This window comes from Melanerpes formicivorus, unplaced genomic scaffold (genome assembly GCF_026170545.1).
Source record: "Melanerpes formicivorus ecotype bairdi unplaced genomic scaffold, bMelFor1.0.p_v2 SCAF_2, whole genome shotgun sequence".
In the NCBI taxonomy this organism is placed as follows: domain Eukaryota; kingdom Metazoa; phylum Chordata; class Aves; order Piciformes; family Picidae; genus Melanerpes; species Melanerpes formicivorus.
In genome coordinates this window covers 44,887,618-44,909,642 of record NW_027142354.1, presented here as the reverse complement: position 1 = coordinate 44,909,642, position 22,025 = coordinate 44,887,618, and the positions used below count along the sequence as shown (strand labels likewise).

At 40.3% G+C, this 22,025-nt stretch overlaps 1 protein-coding gene across 16 annotated transcripts in view; it reads right to left on the bottom strand.

Annotated features, from left to right (window-relative positions):
• Positions 1–22,025, bottom strand: part of TENM2 (teneurin transmembrane protein 2) — a 686,412-nt gene that overhangs the window by 121,474 nt on the left and 542,913 nt on the right. For all 16 annotated transcript variants that reach the window (XM_068158288.1, XM_068158315.1, XM_068158323.1 and 13 more), the window contains one exon: positions 8,126–8,245. In XM_068158288.1, coding sequence (XP_068014389.1) covers positions 8,126–8,245 — 120 coding nt within the window. The remainder of the gene's footprint in view (positions 1–8,125; positions 8,246–22,025) is intronic.

Genomic DNA, 22,025 nt, shown 5'->3' with positions numbered 1-22,025 from the left:
GGGGAAAAAAAACATAAATCAAACGCATTGGATATCACACCTTCCCAACAAGAAGTCATTAGAAAAAGACCATTCCTTTAAATCACTTGTGGACATTCTGAACTTGTTAGCTTAAAAATTGGTGAAACCTGCAGACAGGAGAGTTGAATTTGTAATTATCAATCAGCCTAGAGACACTATCCAGATTTGTAATACCGAAATTATTTGGTTCAGTTTGGCATTATCTTTGGAAGCACCTCCTTCCTCATAGATACTCTGTATCAGCCCCACAACATTAATGACCTGGTTTCTCATTCTCCAAACCACTCCTGGAACATTTCACTGGCTCAGGAAATTCCACCTAGGGATAGAACTGTGATAGCTGTATGGGTTCAACACAGCAGAGGATTTTAAAGGCAGGTCAGGTAAGCAACTCTAACACCAGTGATCAAGACATAATCTACAACAAAGAATAGCACGGATGGATGATCCCTTATTTTCAAGTCTTTGTTTCTTGAGCACGCAGTGTTTCTGCTCTGTATACAGCCTGACCCATGTGTGGGAGAAACTGCTGCTGCCTCACCTTCAGCATGCTGAAATGGATCCTTATGTTTTCTTTCAAGTATTTAATATACAACCATCCATTTTTTTGGCTCTGCATTACAATGCTGGAATCACACATTAGAGAAATAATTGAAGCTACACTAAAATATAATTTTTATATGTGCAAATTTAAGTAATAACTTATAAAGTTCTAAGTCCACCAGGCTATTAGACCTCTACAGATTATGCCAAATTGAATCATATTCTCGTAAATTCCTGCTGAGTTACTCGTGTTGGTATGAGACAAAAAAAATAGTGGCAGCATTTGGCTCAGCTCCTTGCTTTGACACAGCCAACGCATCTGAGTTGGTCATGATCTTAACATTCTAGGATGACTACTTGAAAAGCAGAAATATAACACAAACCTATTAAAAATTCTCACCTTGAAGATGAGTAATGCAGAGCAGTCACTTAAAAATACTACAGGAGATGGCTCAGTATTAGCCTCCTCATGTTCCTGCCTCCTCAAGTTACAAATATAGAAACAAAATGCAAAGTAGATATGACCACCGAACCTCTTTTCTTAGTTAGCAGGCTGAATTAGATTATTTTTTAACCTGAAAAGCAGAGCGTTGTTCTAGCTTTTTATTTGCAATGTCTTTTCCTGTACTAACAGCTTCACTTATAAATTCTGTCTCCAGAGACTCACTTTTTCTTATTGCTCCCTTCAGTCTTCACCTTCACCATGCAGAGAATGTATCTTGCTGGCTGACTCACTCCCCTCCAGCTATTTTTAGAAGCTTTTCTTTTGTAATGGACCACTGCAGATCGCATTCAAAGAACATCAACTGCATTTAAGTAAAGTCACACACATGACGCACTGACAAATCTGGGAAAAAAGACTAACCCAAACAATTTGGACTACTGTGAACAGTTAAATCCCATCATATCGCTGCTGTGGGTGACACTGTTTTAGAGTTTAGTCTGTTTATGTCATAACCCCATGGATACTTGATTTTTTTTTTCTCCTGTGATTTCCTCTATATAAACAAGTAAATAGAATTTTAAAAGCATACTTCTTCATCTTACCCAGGGGAGCCATTTGAAACACTCAGCCAAACATATATTTATAAACTAAATAACACTTATTCATTTAAACTGCTGTGTTATTTACCCAGTTGAATTACTATTTTGGCATACACATCTGAAAAGACTGTTTTAACACTCATGCGTATTTGCCTTTGAAGTTATCAAATAAGCAATATGTGACAGCAGCAATGCAAACTCCTCCTGCTAAGTTGTCAGCAGGCCTCATCTTTGAGCTGGAGGTCAGTTGCAAAGTGGCAGCTGATAGGACATGCCCAATAGGCCTTTAATTTAATTGATGTCAAGCAGCGTCAGCTATAGAGGCAGAACTGTAACTACACTGAAAGTAGACTATTTATTACACCTCCTCCTGTACTGCAGTTAAAATTAAAAAAAAGAAAAATGAAATTTGTCTACCAGCCGTGTCACGCTACAGACATCGCATTTAAATAGCAATTAACTCCAGTGCTTTGACTGTGTGCCTTTATAACACTGATGACTGTAAATTACATCTTGATAACTCTCGAAAAATATCTAGCAGAGTAACCATTGCAACAGATCCATAATGAACTACCAAGACAATCTGAAGAATTTCAAATTAAATACAAGGAATAAATATCACCACCCTTGGCAAAAGAGAATCCTCATTCACTTCTCTTGTTGTACCTCTGCATTTATTATACATCACTGCTGCAGACATGGCTTTCCTTACCTTTTATAAAACTTCTTCTTTGTTATTTAGTTAGGGATTTTTAGGAGATCACTCACAATTCCAAAGAAATTTATGGGACAGCTGTGTAAAGGAAACCCAATCCATCTAAAAATACATGTCACTGATTTATTTACTTTTGCTAAAAGAGAATGGATAGGAATTACTATAGTTTTCAGTGACAGCTTGATTTTTCCTTCAGGTCACCTGCTACCTGTATGTCCAAACACTTGTTACTGTGTCAGAAACAAACAAACATAAAACCACAACAAAACCAACCGAAACACAACAACAAGAATTAGAAAGTGTCTTTTCTGTACAGATTTCTTCCATGGAAAAAATCAGTGCTTTCCAGGCTGATCACTTCCCATATGAACTTGTACTTCAAAACCAGCTACTCCTAGTATCTAAGTGCCCTAGGTGAAAAGAGATTCTATGTGTACAACAGACTGACTGGTGTTGCTAAACAAATGCCCACAACTACAATAAAGTCAAAAGGCAGGAAATGAGAGTTTGCCTGGAGAAGCTGCTATGATACATTTTTGAACTTGAATTATGCTGGAGATCCTGAGGTACTAATGAGTTCTGCTTTGTCAAGTGAAGAGGAAGGAAGCTCCTGGTCAGTACCCCATATTTTTGTTGTGGTAGAAGGAGAGAAATTCTGCAGTGTGTCTGTTAAAGACCACTGCTCTGGCACAGCTGCAGTCAGTCTGTCCCTACAGGTGGAATTAAGAAACATGCCTTAATACCCTGATACACATTAAAACTTAGCTATATCATCACATTCATGTGGGCATGGTTTCACAAGATTCACTGTTTGCAGAAACAAAACCAAATTATCACTGAAATGAAATCAATATCTGTTAGTTCACTGCAGTTTCACAAAGAACAAAAAAATGCTAGCTTGAATTCCTGCATCAACATAACAATCACCTCTATGTACAATACACTTCATCAGCTAAACTCAAATACAGGAGCTCATACTATCACCATCAACACAATCACAAGATTAAAACTTTTCTTCTGTTTTGTTGAATTTAGTCAAATATTTTGCTTCTGCTAAAGCAGCCCTAGAGCTTAGTATATTTTCAGAAGACCACATCTGCAAGCCTTCAGTGTCCATATTAATGCTTCTGCTTCCTAATGTGTTAATTAAGATTTACATTACATTACCCACATAACTACTTAATAAGATTAATCCACCTGGAAAATGATGGTGTGTCTTGATTAAATTGAAGGAAGGGAACGGAAGTGACATTTAAGATACATTGATTGTTATTACATTCTGATCATCTGTTTCAAAGTGTCTGAAAGGAAGTAGTAGAAACCCAAAGATTTATGCTGTTGACATTGTTAATGAGGTATGAGGTTTCCATATTTTATCTTTTTGCAACATAACAAAGAGATGCCTTCAGTTGTTCCCTACCCCTTATACAGTCTGGTGAGTAGCATTAGGCTTTAGTAGGAACTTAGGAACCGGTGTCTCAGGCACTCAAATCAGGGCCTGCTCTATCTGCATATGAACAATAATTTATCAATATGCAAGGGTAGAAAATATTCCCATTTAATAGTTTTGTTTATTTCTTTCATGCTGCCTGTCTGCTGCATTGCTGCATTACATCTTGACTATTAGAAAATAGTCATTTCTGTGTGTCCATCAAAACACAACTCAGAGCTGCAGCATCTGGCAGAGGTCTCGACATCATTTGGAGAGAGATGAAGACAACCAATATAGTTTCACAATGACTGCTGAGTTTAGCTTTCCACATCTGTTCAAGTCACCTTGCTGCTAGATTAGTAGAAATGTGTTGAGCCCCACTCTCATCACAAGCAAGTAAGATGGTGTCAAATTTAATAGCAAATTTAACTGACTTAATTTCATTGTTGCTGAATAATTACAACGCTGATTCTGAGAACTAGAAACAAGCTGATTTTGAGAACTGGAGACAAGTATTTTTCATGACACTTCAATGGCTTACCATTTAATTGACTGTAATTGTCTTTTTGAAATCCACAGATTGTGGTAGCCTTAGTGAAGTATCTCAAAAATTGAGCATGAACCTGGATCAAGCTGGTTGATCCAAAGACAGACAAACCTTGGATTATGTGAACACAAATTCAAAGATACCTTTTCCAATTAGTCAGTATATTTAAGAGTAATGGAACTGATCTTTCAGGTCTACAATCTGTTAATTATCTTTGGTTTCTTTTAAAATGGGGGCTTCCCAGGATCAGACACCAAAATCTTTTACTGTGTTTTTCAGCTTTATTGAACCTCACTATACTAAATAAGATCAAAAGTATGTCAGTTTGAACGAGTATGAAAGCTGCTAAAATGTGAGCACTCCAAAGGCAATACATCATAAATGAGAAACTCTACACTGAAGCATTCTTTACTCAGATCTGCAACTGGAGATAGTTTGGATATTTCTACATAAATGGTAGTTTAATCTTAGCTGCCCTCTGAAATGATTAAAGTTGACTTTTATAGTGTATCTGCCAATTAGAAAGGAAACAGCACATTGACAATCACATATTTTATGTATATGTGTGTCTAGCCTACAACATAATATTAAATGCATAATATATTTTTGGCATAGATTAACAGAATCTAGGTACATTATCCTCATGCACCTCATGCCCACACAAGTGGGCTTCACCCTCAGAAAGGTTTTTTGAATGCCATCACTATATACCTCATCCCTTTAGCAAGTCCACAGTGCCATGGCTGTCAGCTTTTTGGTTTTAAGGCACTACGGAGGGGTACTACCTTATCATTTGTATTAAGAACAGAATTTTTCTTTACTTTTGACTCATAATCTAAATTCCTAGTACAGTACAACTTCCAGAGACCAAAAGCAAAAAATTACTTCTTGCCAAGGTATGGTTGGCTTCACTTGCAGTTTTACAGCAGCACTGAGGAATTTTCTACCCATTTCACTTGCCTACTCCTTTCAGACAGCCCCAGTATTAGTGAGATGTACTGTGTAATTACAAAACCCCTGCAACTGTGTTATCTTAATAGCAAATTTTGTTTTCATTCAGATAGGAAAATGCAATAATAAAGTAATTTACATTCCTCTTAAACTGCAGTTTTATTATTTCATACCAGAATTTAGCCCCTTAATAAGGAACAAGCAGATCAAATTGAAATACTTGCCTCCTTTTTATTTCTTCTTTTCTTCACCACCCCCCCACCTCCCCCCTTTCAAATTGCTCTACTTTCAAATGCCTTGCTTGCTGAGTAGGCACAGCTTGTGTTTAAGTGGCCGTTCTCAGTCTAAGGGTTAAAGGTTTCTTTGGGAGACCCATGTTTTGAAAAGAATGGCTTCATCCTGAGTTGTGTCAATTATAGAAAGGTCACTCTCCACAGCCAGAGTCCTGAGCCCTGAAATAGTTGTTGTGTTAAAAGCTGTCAGAGGCTTTCCTAAAAACTGCTGGAACAGCAATATTAACTTGAACATAATAAAAGGAAAGGTGAGATGGAAAAACTTTTCACCCTTCCTTGTTGTAAGAACTGTGTTTTAGATATTCCTTGCGTTCATCCAAACCTGTCACTCATATTATTCCTCTGTGGAACATTACTTGTCTAAATGTTGTTCTCTCCTCTTCCCCCAGATTATCAACATCTCAGCAACCTTCTAGAAAATGTCAGAAGAACAAGTAAACTTTTCCAACACGCTCCGAGGAAAGCTAAACTTGCAGCAATTTAAGGCATAACTAGCAGTTCTGTCTCCTTGTCTCCTCTACAGGAGGTTACCACTCCCCAAACAGCCGGCATCTCAGTCCCTTCAAATGTGCAAAGCTAATTAGAGTGGGGCTGGGATAAACTGCCAGAATTTGCACTGAAGTGCCCCAGGCAGATGAGCACATTCCAATTCAGCAATCCTGCTGCCCCGTATTTGCACATAGATGGCAACAAAAAGCTGCAGGGGAGGGAATTTGGAAACGTGTTAAACACTGCAGTTGTCTGCTAAGTGACCATAATTGCAGACCTGAGCTCTTCAGGTTTCTGACTGAAACCATAGGGTCTCTCACCTGTGCACAATCTGGAAGAAGTTCAGCAGAATATAAACATTCTGCCTTGTACTTAGGGATGTGCTGTTCGTCCAGTTTGACCTACAGTGAGTCAGAAATGAAAGCCAAGCCAATAAAACTAGGATGCAGGATTTCTTGAAAAGGAGGAAGCCAAAATTGGTTCCTCCACGGAAGACATGAAGAAGCTGAGGTACAGCAGCATGATTTATTGAAAACACAAGAAAAATCAAGGAATGATCAAACACACCAAAGAACAACTGAGCTTCCTTTCCCAGCTCCATATTAAAGATTCCTTCCCCCTCCCTCCCTCCCCCCCCCCCCCAATATATCCAACACAAGTATCTTGCATTAACATTTGTTTCTAACTCTTGGCAATCAATATGTTTAATGTGAGCCACAGGTCCTGAGAGTGAGGTTATGTTCAGCTCTGAACCACTTCAATTATTCCATCCCACCTTCACAGTACATGCTAAAGCCTATGAGGTGCTTTGACTACTTGAAACAGTGTTTTGTTATCTTACCACCATTTTTGAGACAACCAGGGAAAGCTTTATCATGATGTAGCAAAGAAAACACCTGAACCTCACCTGTAAAAGCATCCCATTTGAAGTACTAAAATTCTTTTCACAACATGTAATTTTTCTGTATTTTTATCACACATTTTGTCCACTTCAGAAAATATTTATCTTTCTAGATTTTTCGCTCAGTCTCCTTGTTGCCCTGTCTCTGTCATTCGACACTGGAAGACATTGATCATACTAATACCACAGAACAGATTATTTACTATAGGTCAAATTCTGCTGTCCTTGATGCTTTCTATTATTAGAAGTAAGTCTTGTCTTAGAAAGAAGAAAGAAACCAGGGATTCGGTCCTGGCTAGAAGCCAAAGTTCTTGGCTTCTCTCAAGTAGTCCAACATACTTCTACTAAAGTCAAGATTTTTCTCTGAGATATCTAACCTATACCTGGAAACAAGACATATAGACAGTCAAACACACATTTTTTATGAGCAAGCACTTCTTCACAGAATCACCATGGTTGGAAAACACCTCTAAGACCATCAAGTCCAAACATTATCTAAGTCTACCAAGTATGGTGCTAAACCATGACCCTTAGCACCACATCTCTATATCTTTCAAGCACTTTTAGAGATGGGGATTCAATGACCTCCCTGGGGAGCTTGGCCAGTGTGTGAGAACCCTGTTGGTGAAGAAGTTTCTTCTTAAGATGCAATCTAATCTAAACCTCTCCTGCGGTAACTTGAGAGTATTTCCTCTCATCCTAGACTTGTTACTAGGGAGATGAGACTGACCCCCACCTCACTTCAACCGTATTTGAGGTAGGTAGAGAGAGGAAGAAAGCCTTCACTCGGCCTCCCCTCCTCCAGGCTAAAGAACCCCAGTTCTCTCAGCTGTTCCTTTCAAAGACTTGTTTACTAGACCCTTTACCAGCTTCATTGCCCTCCTCTGGACCCGTTCCAGCACCTCAATGCCCTTCTTGTATTGAGGGCACCAAGACAGAACCTAGAACTCAATGTGCGCCGTCACCACTGATGAGTACAAAGTGGCAATCCCTGCCCTGATCCTGCTGGTTACACTACTGCTGGTTAACAGGTGAGGTGCCACGACGCCATGATGTTGTGCAGAGTAAGAAGGGGCAGCGCAGCGGCGAAGGCAGCAGAGGGCAGCAGACAGCCGCCTCGCTGACCACCCGCTGGCAACGCCGCGCCCCGAGCCCAGCCCAGCCCAGCGCGCTGCCCGGAAGGCCTCACCTCTACCGCCAGGGGTCGCAGGCGGCCCGTCCTGGGCGGGCAGCGCGGGCCGCAGCCCGTTGCTGAAGGTGTGTCCGTCGGCCGGGCGCAGCTGCCAGTTCAGCCCCAGGAGGTGCATCGCTGCCGGGGAGACACAAAGCGAGACAGTGAGAACCTTGGCGGAGGCTCGGCTCACCGAAACAGCTTTTGGAAAACACGGTAAAGAGACTTGTCTCCGAGCAGTGGTAATACGCAAAAAGAAAAGGCAAAGCCCCGGTGACTCGCATACATTGTTACCACATCATCTGCATTACTGACACACAAAAGCGAGCCACAAACCACCTTGTCCAGCCGCAGACAACCTGCCCAGACTCTGGCGCTGCCTTCCATGTCAAGGGCTAGAGGACATATAGAGGTCTCTTCCAATGCAATGAATTCTATGTTTCTATGATATTGCAGAAGCCTTGACAAGCCTGAATCATTCTCCTAGTGGATTTATGTGCATCTTCACCTTGTATAAACAGAAACTACCTGTACACATCTCCACACTTACATCATACTACGCCTATGGCTTCCTCCCACTGTAATGGAATAGTGAGGGATAGACAAACCCAAAAAGCTGGTTTTATTAATTTTCTTTATGCTCACCATCAGCACTCTTCCTGTTTACACAAGATGTATGCAAACCTACCCACCACAGAGAACAAACTTTTCAATTATAGACCAAGATGGTGTTTGAGAGCAATCACTGCCAGTTTGGAGGCAGAAAAATACATGTAACTACGGGTCCCCTTATAACTGTTCAATTCTGCAGTGGCAGATCCATGCAAGTTTTGCAGATACTTGTCATCCAGTCACAAGCAATGTAGAACAAGTGATGAGCTCCCAAACGGACCAGAAGCGGCCACACAGACAAGTGTTCAGAGATTCGTCAGGGATAGGTAGGGCAAAAGACTTCTCACAGAAGCTACTATTTACAGGGCCTGAGGCATCACTTAGATAATCTCTGAATACAGGGTAGCCATTTAGATGTGGCCTATTCATACACATATTTCTAAAACCCAAGAAACAAAAGCACACCCCACCCTCATAGGATCATAGTATTATAGTATCAGTCAGGGTTGGAAGGGACCACAAGGATCATCTAGTTCCAACACTCCTGCCATGGGCAGGGACACCCCACACTAGATCAGGCTGGACAGAGCCTCATCCAGCCTGGTCTTAAATACCTCCAGGGACAGTGCCCCAACCACCTCCCTGGACAACCCATTCCAGGGCTTCACCACTCTCATGGTGAAGAACCTCCTCCTCACATCCAGCCTGAATCTCCCCACCTCCAGCTTCATTCCATTCCCCCTAGTCCTATCACTACCTGAGATCCTGAGAAGTCCTTCCCCAGCCTTCCTGTAGGCCCCCTTCAGATACTGGAAGGCCACAATTAGGTCTGTCCCAGCTCCTGGAAATCTCAGCACACAATGTCTGCAGGGTTTAACCTCCCTGTTTCTGACAAAAGCAGCTACGAAGCAAGATCGCTTTCATGACATCATCTTCCCCTAGACATACCTACAGACCAAGCAGCTGCCTGAAAACAGTAACTAACATCAGGAGACGTTGTGTGAAGAGGGCCAGTGCCAGACTTTGCATTCATGCTGAATTTGCAAAATTTTAATTATTAGGGAAAAAAAAAATGGAAACTACATTCAAGCATCTGGTGGTTTACAAAATACCAAGTATGAATCTGACAAAGATGTTTAGCTGAAAAAATACTCAGTATCTGTTTCTAAAAAACATTTTAGAATTCACAGAAAGTACAAAAAAATTTTCTGTGGGATCCAATGTTTTATTCAAATGCAATTTTGTTGTTTTGCCAAAATGAACATCTTAAAAGGCTTTTCAGTCTAATCTCCAGAAACTACTTTTCAGTATGGCAAAGAAACTGAAAAATTACTCATAAATCTGAAACAGCAAACAGGTTGTTAGCTTATACAGACTCTCCCCATCGAGTGAGAGACATCATCTCTGCTGGAGATGTGAGAGGGCCAGGGGACACTGGTAGCAGAGCAGCTTGTGGCATGTTTGTGCTGTCAGCACTTCCCACTTGATGCCCACACGCCACAAATCCAAAGAGAGAGTTCAGCTGGACCACCTCCATAAACAGTGTATAAAGATTACGTGAATCTCAGAGCCCCACAAGGAAAACAAGGCATAGAGGAGAATAAGACTTTTGTGTAGAGGAGAATTAGACTTATGTATTTTATACTCCCAGCATCTATTCAATGTTGTAGGGGTTTTGGTTGGTGGTGGTTGTTTTTTTTTTCCTTTTTTATTGCAAGCGTAACCATAAATGTAGGTCACTTGCAGAGATGAAAGTCTGCTGCTTCCAAGTGTGAACCATTCCTTACAACAAAGAGTTAAGGAAATCATAACTAATAGTCTGTCCAAGAGAATTGCAGTTGCTACCTTATAATTGCCAGGTAAATTCAGACAAGGAATTATAAAAGATTTTATTAACACGGTATTAAGGAAAACTTTGATCCATCTGCTTCCAAGTATAGCATGAATTCATTAATAACTCCATTGCTGTGTGTTTTAATCATACATGCACATTAGATAGGAGCAATTAGGGCTCCTTCCTAAAGGGGCAGGGATTTGCACACCTGCTATAGTCCCTTATAGATTAAAAAAAATTACAGTCTCCTGCACAGCTTATGTATCCACTATGTGATCTACAAGCTTCCACAAAGACAGATGAAGTCACAGACACGAGGAATGTTCACATTCCAGCAAAAATATATCAAGAAAAGTGTGTCAGAGGGACCGGAGGGGAAAGCTCTGTGTTTGTATTACATACAGTAAACCTGACTGGCAACCAGCAGGGAGAACATGGAGCTACCTATTCTCGCCTGCTTGTGAAGACTATGAGATAGCAAATTTATATGATTAACCTTTTGTTCTGTTAATCAAACAAAAAATGCCTCCAGCAAAGGAATAAGTAGAAGCCCATTTAATTAGAAATTCAGCAGTTAAATGCATATGTGAGACATTTGGGGTAGTGAATTTGTGCCCGTTTCCGATTTTTTTCCTATTTTGCTTTTTATAACTTACAACTAAATAAGCTGCGGTGCTCTGATTTTGCCTTCTTACCCAACAACACACTTCCACCAGGTATTACACTACTCGCCACATTGCCTTCAAATGATATTCACCAGACAGCTGAGATGAGACACCCGGCCAGATCCAATGCTCATCATTGAGATGAACACTGATTCTCCAGAACAGTCCGTTTAGTCAAATGCTTTTCCACAGCTCCACATTTGGTTTGTAGACTAAACCTTCAGGGACAAACACATCTCTGAAGGTCTAAAACAGAAAAAAGTGTTGTTTTATCTACTACATGTATGATGCATTCATAAATTGTATTTTACAGGCCCTTCTGTATGTTTTGTAGTATTATTTAGGTTTGTTTCCTCTTTTTCCCCTCAACATGCAAGCATATTTTCTTGTCTCTGGCATCTGGTAAAACCTTTGAGGTTTAGATAAAAAGTAATATGCAACCTCTCACTCCCACCCTAACAACACACACACACACACAAAGTGAAAGCACATGGAAACTGAACCTACACGCCCATCAAGAACAAAATCAGAGAACTAGTTCATCACTCCAGGTGGTAGAGCTGACATAAGCTGACTTACATAAGACAAAGTTTGCTAGAGTGAATCACATATTATTTTAAGAAATCCCCAAAGGTAGACAAATCCACAGAAAATTGACAGAACTTGCATGCAAAACTTTCTTGAACATTCTCTAAGACTGAGCGGTTCACTCAGTCTCCTCTTGCTCTGGACATAAACCTAGTGCTCCCTCAATTCAGAGTTTAAATGTACCATGATTTCCAAGCTCAGGAAGCTCCTTGTCTTCCTTTTGTGCTCTCCTGTTACTCTGTTTTTTAAATGAAAGACCTCTGATGTCTTCATGTGTTAGCGACCTGCCTGTAGTACAACTCTGTGCCTGCCAGTAGGCAGGGCAGTAGAGTTTTGCCCTTAATCCTGTACTCTGTGGTATTCTCTTTTAAAGGGAAAAATAGGAAGATTGATGATTCACCAGTTTCCCCATTCCTACTGCATCTTACCCATTGAGGTCTGGATGATATGTGCCACTTGTTCATTAGAAAACTCAGTATTCCCTAAGCAATTTAGAAAGACGAGGAGATGATAAAAGTGAACAGAAATGAGAATGTTTCCATGTATTAGTTTTCCAAGTTGTCATGCTTACTAAGCCCTAAAATACTCTCATCCAAAATTAACTCATCAAACTATGATCTCACTTTATCAGGATATATCTAGTCATGTTATATTTAACTGTAGCAGACCAATCTCTTTCCATGTGTAAAAGAAATGGCTCCATTATATGATGAACATTAGCAACTAAGCAAAGTACATTTGCTATATGTAGACTATTCTATTATAGGGGAAAGGAAACACTAGAATTTTCCTTTCCATCTGCTCATGAGATGAACAATGATGTGACTCTTGTATTCCTATATTCTCAGTCTTGAGCAACAGCAGCAAGATATCCAAATCAGACCCAATGAATCACAGACATAAGGAAACAAAAGGTACCAAATAAATCTTAGTAGCATGTAATTTTATAGTGTACATAGTCAGAGAACTATCTGCACATCCATATTTATTTTTAAATTTCATATGGTCTTCACATTGGTTTAATGCACCACAATGTTTGCATGAAGCAAAAGAAGTTTAGCCTTTAATGCTCCTGGGTAACTTTCAGGTAACTGGAATAAACGTATCCTCCCAAATTAAACCACAGTTAAACTCGTAGTTCTTTACCGGTTACTACTTCTTGATCACACTGCAGAACTCCAGGAATACCAAAAATTTCTCTCATTCACCTCAATTGTTATTCATAAAATAACAGTTACTTAAAAGACTAGAAACATAGTAGTTTAACATTCTACTACCATTCCTCTGGAGAAACAGGTACAAGTTCAATCCAAGTCACAAGTGCAATGAGTGTCTAAGGCCCATTCCCTAGTGATTACTTGCCCCTGTTACAAAATGAATGCACAATTCATCACAACTGACAACCTCTTCCCAAGAGATGCCTGAGACAGGGGTCTGAAAGCCAGAAAAGAGCAGTGGAGGAATGCCACAGAAAAACTTGCACAGTGCCTGAAAATACTTCACTTGATTCTAAGAACTGCTCTTGGGTCTCTTCTCTAGCTGAGGAGCATGGATTATTTGGTAGCTATAAGAAAAGTAAGACACCTTCCCTAGCTCCTCTCAGAACTGGAGAGGTTACCAGGCAGTTCAAACACACAATCAGAATTTGCTGAACGACACCTTGGTTGAGATCCCCATTTTGCTCCCATATCTCACAATTAACAGAAACAATGTAGTGGACAGCCAGGCTTGTCAGAGGGACAACTTTGCAAGCTTTTTTATCCTTTATATCACTGGAGACATTCATTACATGTCCTCTGCCACAGAATTTGGACTTGACCTGACAAAGTCAGATTTCAGGAAGTCATAAATGTTTTACAGAAGCTGACACCATCCTTTACGTGATAATTTTGTTGGCTGGCCTTCAGCTGCAGGAGAAATACAGGCACTGTCAGTATGCAGCTAGACTGGGATATGTGACTTCTTGTCTCACTCTATGGCTGATACAGTTGTCTCAGAGAAAGCTGCTACATCCAAGGACCTGGCCTCATAATTATACTAATGCCCCTTCACATTCTTACTGGCAGAAAGGGACAGTGTCTGAAGGAAGTTCTAATCTCTGATTCCTCTAATTTAAGTGCTTAGAAAATCATTACCAAAGAATATGAGTCTTCATTACAAACGCAGTCTTAAACCATGTGAACAAGTAACACTTTTCCTTGCTGGAAAAACAATGATGTCACTCCTAAAATCCAGGACTAACTGCTAGAACTTTCTACTCTGGGTTACCTAATGACTGGGAGAAGGATGACAGAATCTTCCTGAGCATGTCCAAAAGACAGGATTAGCCGTATTTTCAACCTTGGTATATGAACTCTTTTAAGACAATATGCCATTTAGATCAGGGCTTTGCCTTTAAAGCATCCAGCCAAAAAAAAAAGAGAAAAGCTATTTAATAGAAATAACACTGAGGACATATGAATGAGTGTATTGCTATAGTCAGCTGCAAAACTTCTGCTGGGGGTTACTAATTGATTTTTGTTTAAATAAATGTTACTAAGGATGAAAAAGGAGATATGAGGAGACCTGTAAGATGGTCATCACTGTGTTCATACAGAAGAAATAAGAGAAGCCAAGAAAAGCATTAATTTTAATTTTTATTTTTCTACTGGTCACACTCCCCCCTCCAATCTGACTGATTTCTTTCCCTGTGCATGTCAATAACTGAATGGAATGAAATTTCAAAACACAGCATGAAAGATATACCCACAAATCCCATTAGCAGTAATATGATTTGTGTGCTTATCTGCCATGCAATGCTTTTCAAGTCTGTTCCTCAAAGTCTAATTCCCATCTTTCTACTTGCAAAAATACTTGAAAAGCTTACACACCTGCAGTTACTTTGGGGGTGTGGAAAACTGGAGGATGTGAAAACCTGGCTCCCATCTCCACAGATAACAGTGAAGCAGAGATTCAGCCTTGAGGAACAAGAGTGGTACCTTGGGCGGTTGTCAGCACCCCAGTCACCATCTTGACTGGGACAGGGAAAGAATCCCTGGTGTGGTGGTTTTAGGCTATGCCTTTAAAATTAGTCACAGGTTTAGAGCAGAAAAGTAGAAAAAAATATAAATAAATCACTCTTGGGTGTAAAGAAAGGAAAACAAAAGATTATTCTAAACAAATTCATTGGGTAAATATCTAGAATAAGAGGATCTGTACCATAACAATTCTTCCTTTTTCTCTTCCCTTCTGATCTCTGGCTGTTGTTGCTTTGCTTGAGAGAGATAATGTGGTTTTGGCTGGCCTTAGCTAAATCTAACTTCTCTGCACCTTTCTCTTGTCCCTTTTGTACTGGAAGGGAGGGAAGGGTACGCAGGGAGGGAGAAGCTAGTAGCTTCCCCTGGTCCTTGGCCAGGGGGGTCCTTGTGCTGTTTATTAATTGCAAATACCTGTAAATATGATAAATACTGTATATTTTGTATATATTCATTGCAGTCCATTGTAGAGTGTAGATTTTGCTTGTAAATACAGCTTCATTTGCTTCTGAGTTGGTCTGGCAAAGTTAATGTAGGGGGGGTGAAACTTCAACCCACCACACCTGGTTTTAGACTTATCTTATTCCAGTGCTCTTTATTGAAATGTTTTCATTTTCTGACACTTTGAGCAATCTTTTTCTCACAGGAAGGGTTACAGCATTGCATGCTACCTGCACAATATGGAATCTCATGACAAAGACCTTAAAAGAGAAGCAGAATACAGTGCACTATCCATTTATTCTCATGACAGGCCCTAGATTGTACAGAGCATAGAAAAGTGGCACAGGATCAATCAGTTCCTGAGACAGTAGAAAATGAACTTACTTTTTACAGCAATTTTAAGAATTGAGGCTGCAACCATTCTGCTCTTGCATTTGAACTAGAGGCTGTACTAATAAGAAAAGTGTGTATATTTTTATTTACCTAGTACGGCATCTTTCAGCCTGCACGTTACAAGGTAACTGCTTTACCTGCCTTACCAAAATACTGCCACTTTTAAAATAGGCTTAGAATACCAGAAAGGAACATTCCTGACTAAAACGTGGGGGGGGGGGGAGGTGTTTGGGGCAAGGCACAGGCACAAAATTGTCAGCATTTCATGTTAATACAAAACAAATCAAGTCCAATTTTAATTTTTAATTTCACACCTAAAAGACATCATTACCATGAACAAAGTACTCAGCTTGTCTTTATTTTGTTTCCAAGAGGAGGAAGAACCTAGCAGAAGACTTGAAACTAGCATTTCAAGGAATGTAGAGGAGGAAGGAGGAAGGAGGAAGGAGGAAGGAGGAAGGAGGAAGGAGGAAGGAGGAAGGAGGAAGGAGGAAGGAGGAAGGAGGAAGGAGGAAGGAGGAAGGAGGAAGGAGGAAGGAGGAAGGAGGAAGGAGGAAGGAGGAAGGAGGAAGGAGGAAGGAGGAAGGAGGAAGGAGGAAGGAGGAAGGAGGAAGGAGGAAGGAGGAAGGAGGAAGGAGGAAGGAGGAAGGAGGAAGGAGGAAGGAGGAAGGAGGAAGGAGGAAGGAGGAAGGAGGAAGGAGGAAGGAGGAAGGGACCAGAACAGACTGGAAAAGACCTTCGAGATCACCAAGTCCAACCTATCACCCAATACCATCTAATCAACTGAACCATGGCACCAAGTGCCTCATCCAGTCTCTTCCTAAACACCTCCAGTGATGGTGACTCCACCACCTCCCTAGGCAGCACATTCCAATGGCCAATCACTCTTTCTGTGAAGAACTTCTTCCTAACATCCAGCCTAAACCTCCCCTGGTGCAGCTTGAGACTGTGTCCTCTTGTTCTGTTGATGGTTGCCTGGGAGAAGGGACCAACCCCCACCTAGCTACAACCTCCCTTAAGGTAGCTGTACACAGCAATAAGGTCACCTCTCAAATTTCTGATGCCTGAACTTACAAGACTTAGAGTAACTGCTTTACTTTTAACACTGATCAAAACCCTAAGGGATATCATGTCAAACATTTATTTGACTACATTCATCTTCTGAACCTGCAACTGCCTTAATCTCTACAAACAAGTTGAAAAAAACTTTCAATAACCTAACAGTTCCAAAGCCTTCAGACCTTGACCAACTCTAATTGTTAACCATATTGATAAGATTTTTTTTCTTTCATAACTTCCTTGCATGCACTAAATGAAGTAGAACTGCAAGACGAGGAACAGTCCAATTTCTGTCCACAGTTAGAAAAAAAAAAGAGTACAATTTTGTAATTTCTAATCACAGGCTGTATTCTTCTTTTAATAGAAATTATGCAGACTAATCACCTCACTGTAAAACCTTGCATGAATGAAAAATGTATTGTTTGACTCTTAACACAAAGTAGTTATTTGAGTTAAAAATTCATTAAAAAGAGGAAATAAATTCAAATACAAAAGTAAATATTTCTGCTCCCAAAGATTCTCATTCATAGAATCATAGAATGGTTTGGGTTGGAGGGGACCTCCACAGTCACCTAGTCCAACCCCCCGAAGTGAGTAGGGACATTCCCCACTAGATCAGGTTGCTCAGAGTCTGTAGTGATAGGATGAGGGGCAACGGTTTGAAATTAGAAGAGATTAAAATTGGATGTTAGGAACAAGTTCTTTCCCATAAGAGTGGTAGAACATTGCAACAGGTTTCCCAGAGAAGTAGCTGAGGCCCCATCCCTGGAGATATTCAAGGTCAGGCCCAACAAGGCTCTGAGCAGCCTGATCTAGTGGAGGATGTCCCTACTCCCTGCAGGGGGGTTGGACTAGATGACCATGGAGGTCCCTTCCCAACCCAAAACCTTCTATATTATGCTTCTAACCTCATACTTTTCTTATCCTTGGCATGTTTCTAAGTTTCAAGTTTGCTTATTTTGCCTTCACAAGAAAAAGAAGTTTTTTAACAAAGCAGGGACTGAAATGAGAGCTTGCCCTCCTACAACCACGCCTTCTCATCTTCCCATCTAGGATTCCAGAGCAGGTAAAGAAGTGCAAGCTGCAAGTGAGGACATGATTTTGGTGTGATCACACCAATAGGGAAGAACATCAGCAAGCAGAGAAATCAATGACGGGTTTACATGGTTGCCAGGATTTCAGTTTCAGACCACTGCTTTATTTCAAAGTGTCAGAGCTGCAAATTTTCAGACTGCAGCAATATACATGTTGCAAGGAATTATTTTGTGTGTGCTCACATATGATTAGCAGTTTAACTGCCACTACAGGAATGAAGAAAAGCTTGCGTTTGAATTCCCAAGAAACATCACGATAGCACACCATTGTACACAATTGTACACAAGCTCTTCCCAGGCAACCAGCACCAGAACAAGGGGACACAGTCTCAAGCTGCGCCAGGGGAGGTTCAGACTCGAGGTGAGGAGGAAGTTCTTCACCGAGCGAGTCATTCGGCATTGGAATGGGTTGCCCAGGGAGGTGGTTGAGTCATCGACCCTGGAGGCGTTCAAAGGGAGATTGGACGTGGCACTTGGTGTCATGGTCTAGTCATGGGGTCTGCGGTGTCAGGTTGGACTCGATGATCCTCGAGGTCCTTTCCAACCTAAGTGATACTGTGATACTGTGATACTGTGAAGAGCATTTCAAGCCCTGTGCACCATGCATAGTGGAAGACAATAATATTTAATTTGGGTACCTACATCCCAATTCATCTAAGGAACATCATAATATACACTTAATCAAACACTAATATTTGCATTACTTTATATATTATGTCCTAAAATGCCTTTTATAACACAGGTTTGACCTTCTTGATATTACAAAATTCACAGCAGAGACAGTAGAAATCACTGTTACAGATGAAGCTGCTATCCACAACAGCAAAATGGAGCCATCTTACTGTACAGGGCATTTGATACCTGACCACTTAAATGAAACTTTCCATCTTACATAAAAAGTGGCACAGAAGCCAGTTCCACTGTCTGAGGTCAGCAATGCAATATGCTCAACACCTGTCGGTTTAGACCTGCTTAAAATCAAGGCCCATTGTAATTAAAGTCAAACTTGTCTCTGACTTCAGTGGAGCAAGCTTCACTTCAGAACTTGTCTACTTATTTTAAGTACTTGAGACTCTGAATATCGTAACAGTGCCCAAAAGGATAGGTTTCTAAAAACAACTGCAATGCAACCCATAAACCACTTTATCCTCCAAATTCACCATTTCAAATTGCAGGGTGAAGTGGCTATGTGCGGTAATGCATCGGTGTATGCATCACTGTACACAATTAATTAATGAATCTTAGAATAAAATGAGGTAGATTACATACCCTCAAAAACCTTTGTCTTCAATTACATACAATTCATAAGGCACAACTGAATTACATTAAATGATTAACACAATAAATTTAACATATGTAGCTATGTTACTTAATAATACTATTAAAATAACCAGGAGTTAGCCTTCAAAGAGGAGACAGCTAACACTGTAAGTGGCAAAAAGCAATCTATAGTAGCTAAACAACACATTAGTACTTCAGAGCTAACATTCAAGTACTGTTTCTTCATGTCTGCAACATTGTTTGACCAGCAACCAAACTAGCATTATACATCTTTCGTCTTTGATGGATAAAGACTAAACACGGTATTTGAAATCAAAACAAAGAGCCCCTAAAACTATACTGAAAATCCATCTAGCATTGCAGCCTCACCCTTCACTATGGAACTTATCTTCCTTTTCCCCACTCCTCCCCTTCTCTTTCAAGAATTTGCTTCATCTTGGAAGCAGGTATCAAAGCTGCTCCTTGATAACTTAAAAGAAAAATTGCTACAAACTCCTCATTGTCACTGTATCTGACAGGCTTCTGCAATGTATTTACCTCCTTCTCTCACAACATTAGTAACATTTCAGTGCCAAGAAAGTGCTACATCTGAGATTTTTTACCCCATCCATATTAATTTGAAAAAAGATGCATCTGATTTTTATGGTCTAATAAAGAAAAGCTGCTTCTGTCTACTGGAAGTGGCTGTCCAAACCAATTAATGAGCAATACAATAAACACAACTTTTATTTTACTAGGATATGAACAGGAATTAAAATGAAGACACTGCCAAACCAATTCATGAATCTTAATAAGGCTCACCTTTTAGGACAGGTTTAAAAAAAACCCCAAAGCTCTGTGATAACACCTACAGAGTTATTTCACCAATTTTCCATGTAAATGTGCTTTTGACAATTTAATGACTGCATTCTTTCAAAAATAACAATGGCATTATATGACTGTCATGTAAATGTAACTCAGGATTGCTATCGGTTCATAAAATGCTTTCGGAAATCTGCTCACATCCCATGCCTTTGCAGATTTTACATCAACTGCAGCTCTCCTTTCATTCTTGAAAAATATTTTAACATTTACATTCACATCCTCAGAGGAAAAATTTCAGTTCAGAGGCAGGATTAACAAATTTCCAACCCTATGCTACATTGCGGAATTTTATGCAAAAGCAGTTCTCTTTTTAGAGAGGACCACAGGCCTTAGGGATGAAAGAGTCTCTGGAGCATTGCATTGTTAGCACTCGGGTTGCAGAAAGCACCAGGAAAAAAACAACAAACAAACCAACCTGCTTTCACACTGTGCTTTCAAAAACATAATATTACCCTATCCAGTAAGTAATGAAGCTGAAATGATCAGCTACTGTTCTGAGCAATGTAACTGACTGCACAGTACCAGTGAGGTCTGAGGAAGGAAAGCATTATGTTCTGCTCCAAATTCCTGGATCAGACCTGTGAAGTTCTTTTGAACCTTTACCAAGCCAGTTTTGTGTTTGAAATATTTTCAGAACTTATCTTCACCATTTTAGCAAGCCAGACACAACACACTCCCTGACTCCTGTAATGGAACAATAGGAGGGACTGGTGTGCACTGGCTAAGCACTCTTATTGAAAAAAACAGAGGATGCTGCAATAATTGTCCTGAGAGGCTAGAAAGGAAACAAGACTCTATGCTGACAGCTTAGCTCAGCGGGAACTCTCATTTTTCACACGGAGCTAATTAAAAACTGAAATTAGTTAAATATGGAAATGACACTTGCAAGCACTTTAGCTGAATTCTGGCAAAATCCCTCTAGAGTGCTGCGACACTACCTGCTGCTTCAAAACTCCCCAATTGAATTTCACAGTTAAAAGGCTGAGCAAAGGGAAAGTTATTACAGAGATTTCCAATTCAAAATGTGTCTGTAAAATTCTAAATTAAATTTCATGGTAGCCCTGTCAGTAACTAGGGACATACTGTGCAGCCCAATGATATGGTGCTCAAATAACGTCCCTGCATGTATTCTCTGATTATCTCACCTTTAGGCACTGTGCTGGTGGTGCCAGACTGTGGAGCTCACAAGGATGCAAGGCTCCACAATGCTATAAAGATAAGCTCTATACTGTTGCTGAAGTAGTTCTTTGGAAAGCATGGACGCATGGCACATAAAGGAATTACCTCTACAGCTTAACAGCTGAAATCTCAGAAAATCATAACCCAACCACCAAAATATTTTATGCTTCAAGATTTTAATTTATATTTGTAAGTGCTGAATACATATGCAGAGAAGGGTCTATACTGCAATAAATTACATGGCCTATACATATATCAGTCCTTTACATGCAAGGTAATAATAAAAAGCACTTCTGCATACTTAAATGGGCATAAAGAACCAAGGGACTGGATATGCATAAAGGGTACGATGACTGACATTAGCTTTTTGACTACAGCACCATATGAATTCTATTTTGGTGCACGTGACTTGCCTAGTATGCATAAAAGCAAGAGTATTTGCCCAAGGGCAAATACGATTTCTGAATACAATTTAACGAAACCCGCCCATGGAGCAGATCATTTTGGATCCCTACCAAGGCGTTCAGGGTAGCCAATCACTTTCAAAACAACTGGAGCGTTTGGATTTTATTGTTTTTCCTACATTCCATCCCCTTACCCTTGAGGCAATCCCCTCCCACTGGCCTGCCGCCACTATTGCACCAACAAATTTCTGTCTAGGAAAGCCAGCAAAAGATGGCATGTAGCATGAAAGCCACTGTTACTCCCAAGTCTGCTGGCAGGGGGTATTGCTGCACCCAGTCTGCCAAAACCCCTTCCCTGGCAGCTCTCTGTATAATCTGTACATCACACCCAGGCTTTGCTAGTCCAGAGCCTTGAAACATCTCAGCTTACCCAGCTGGAGGGGATATGCTGCAGCTGCACCATCAGACCCTCTTATTTTATTGAATTTTG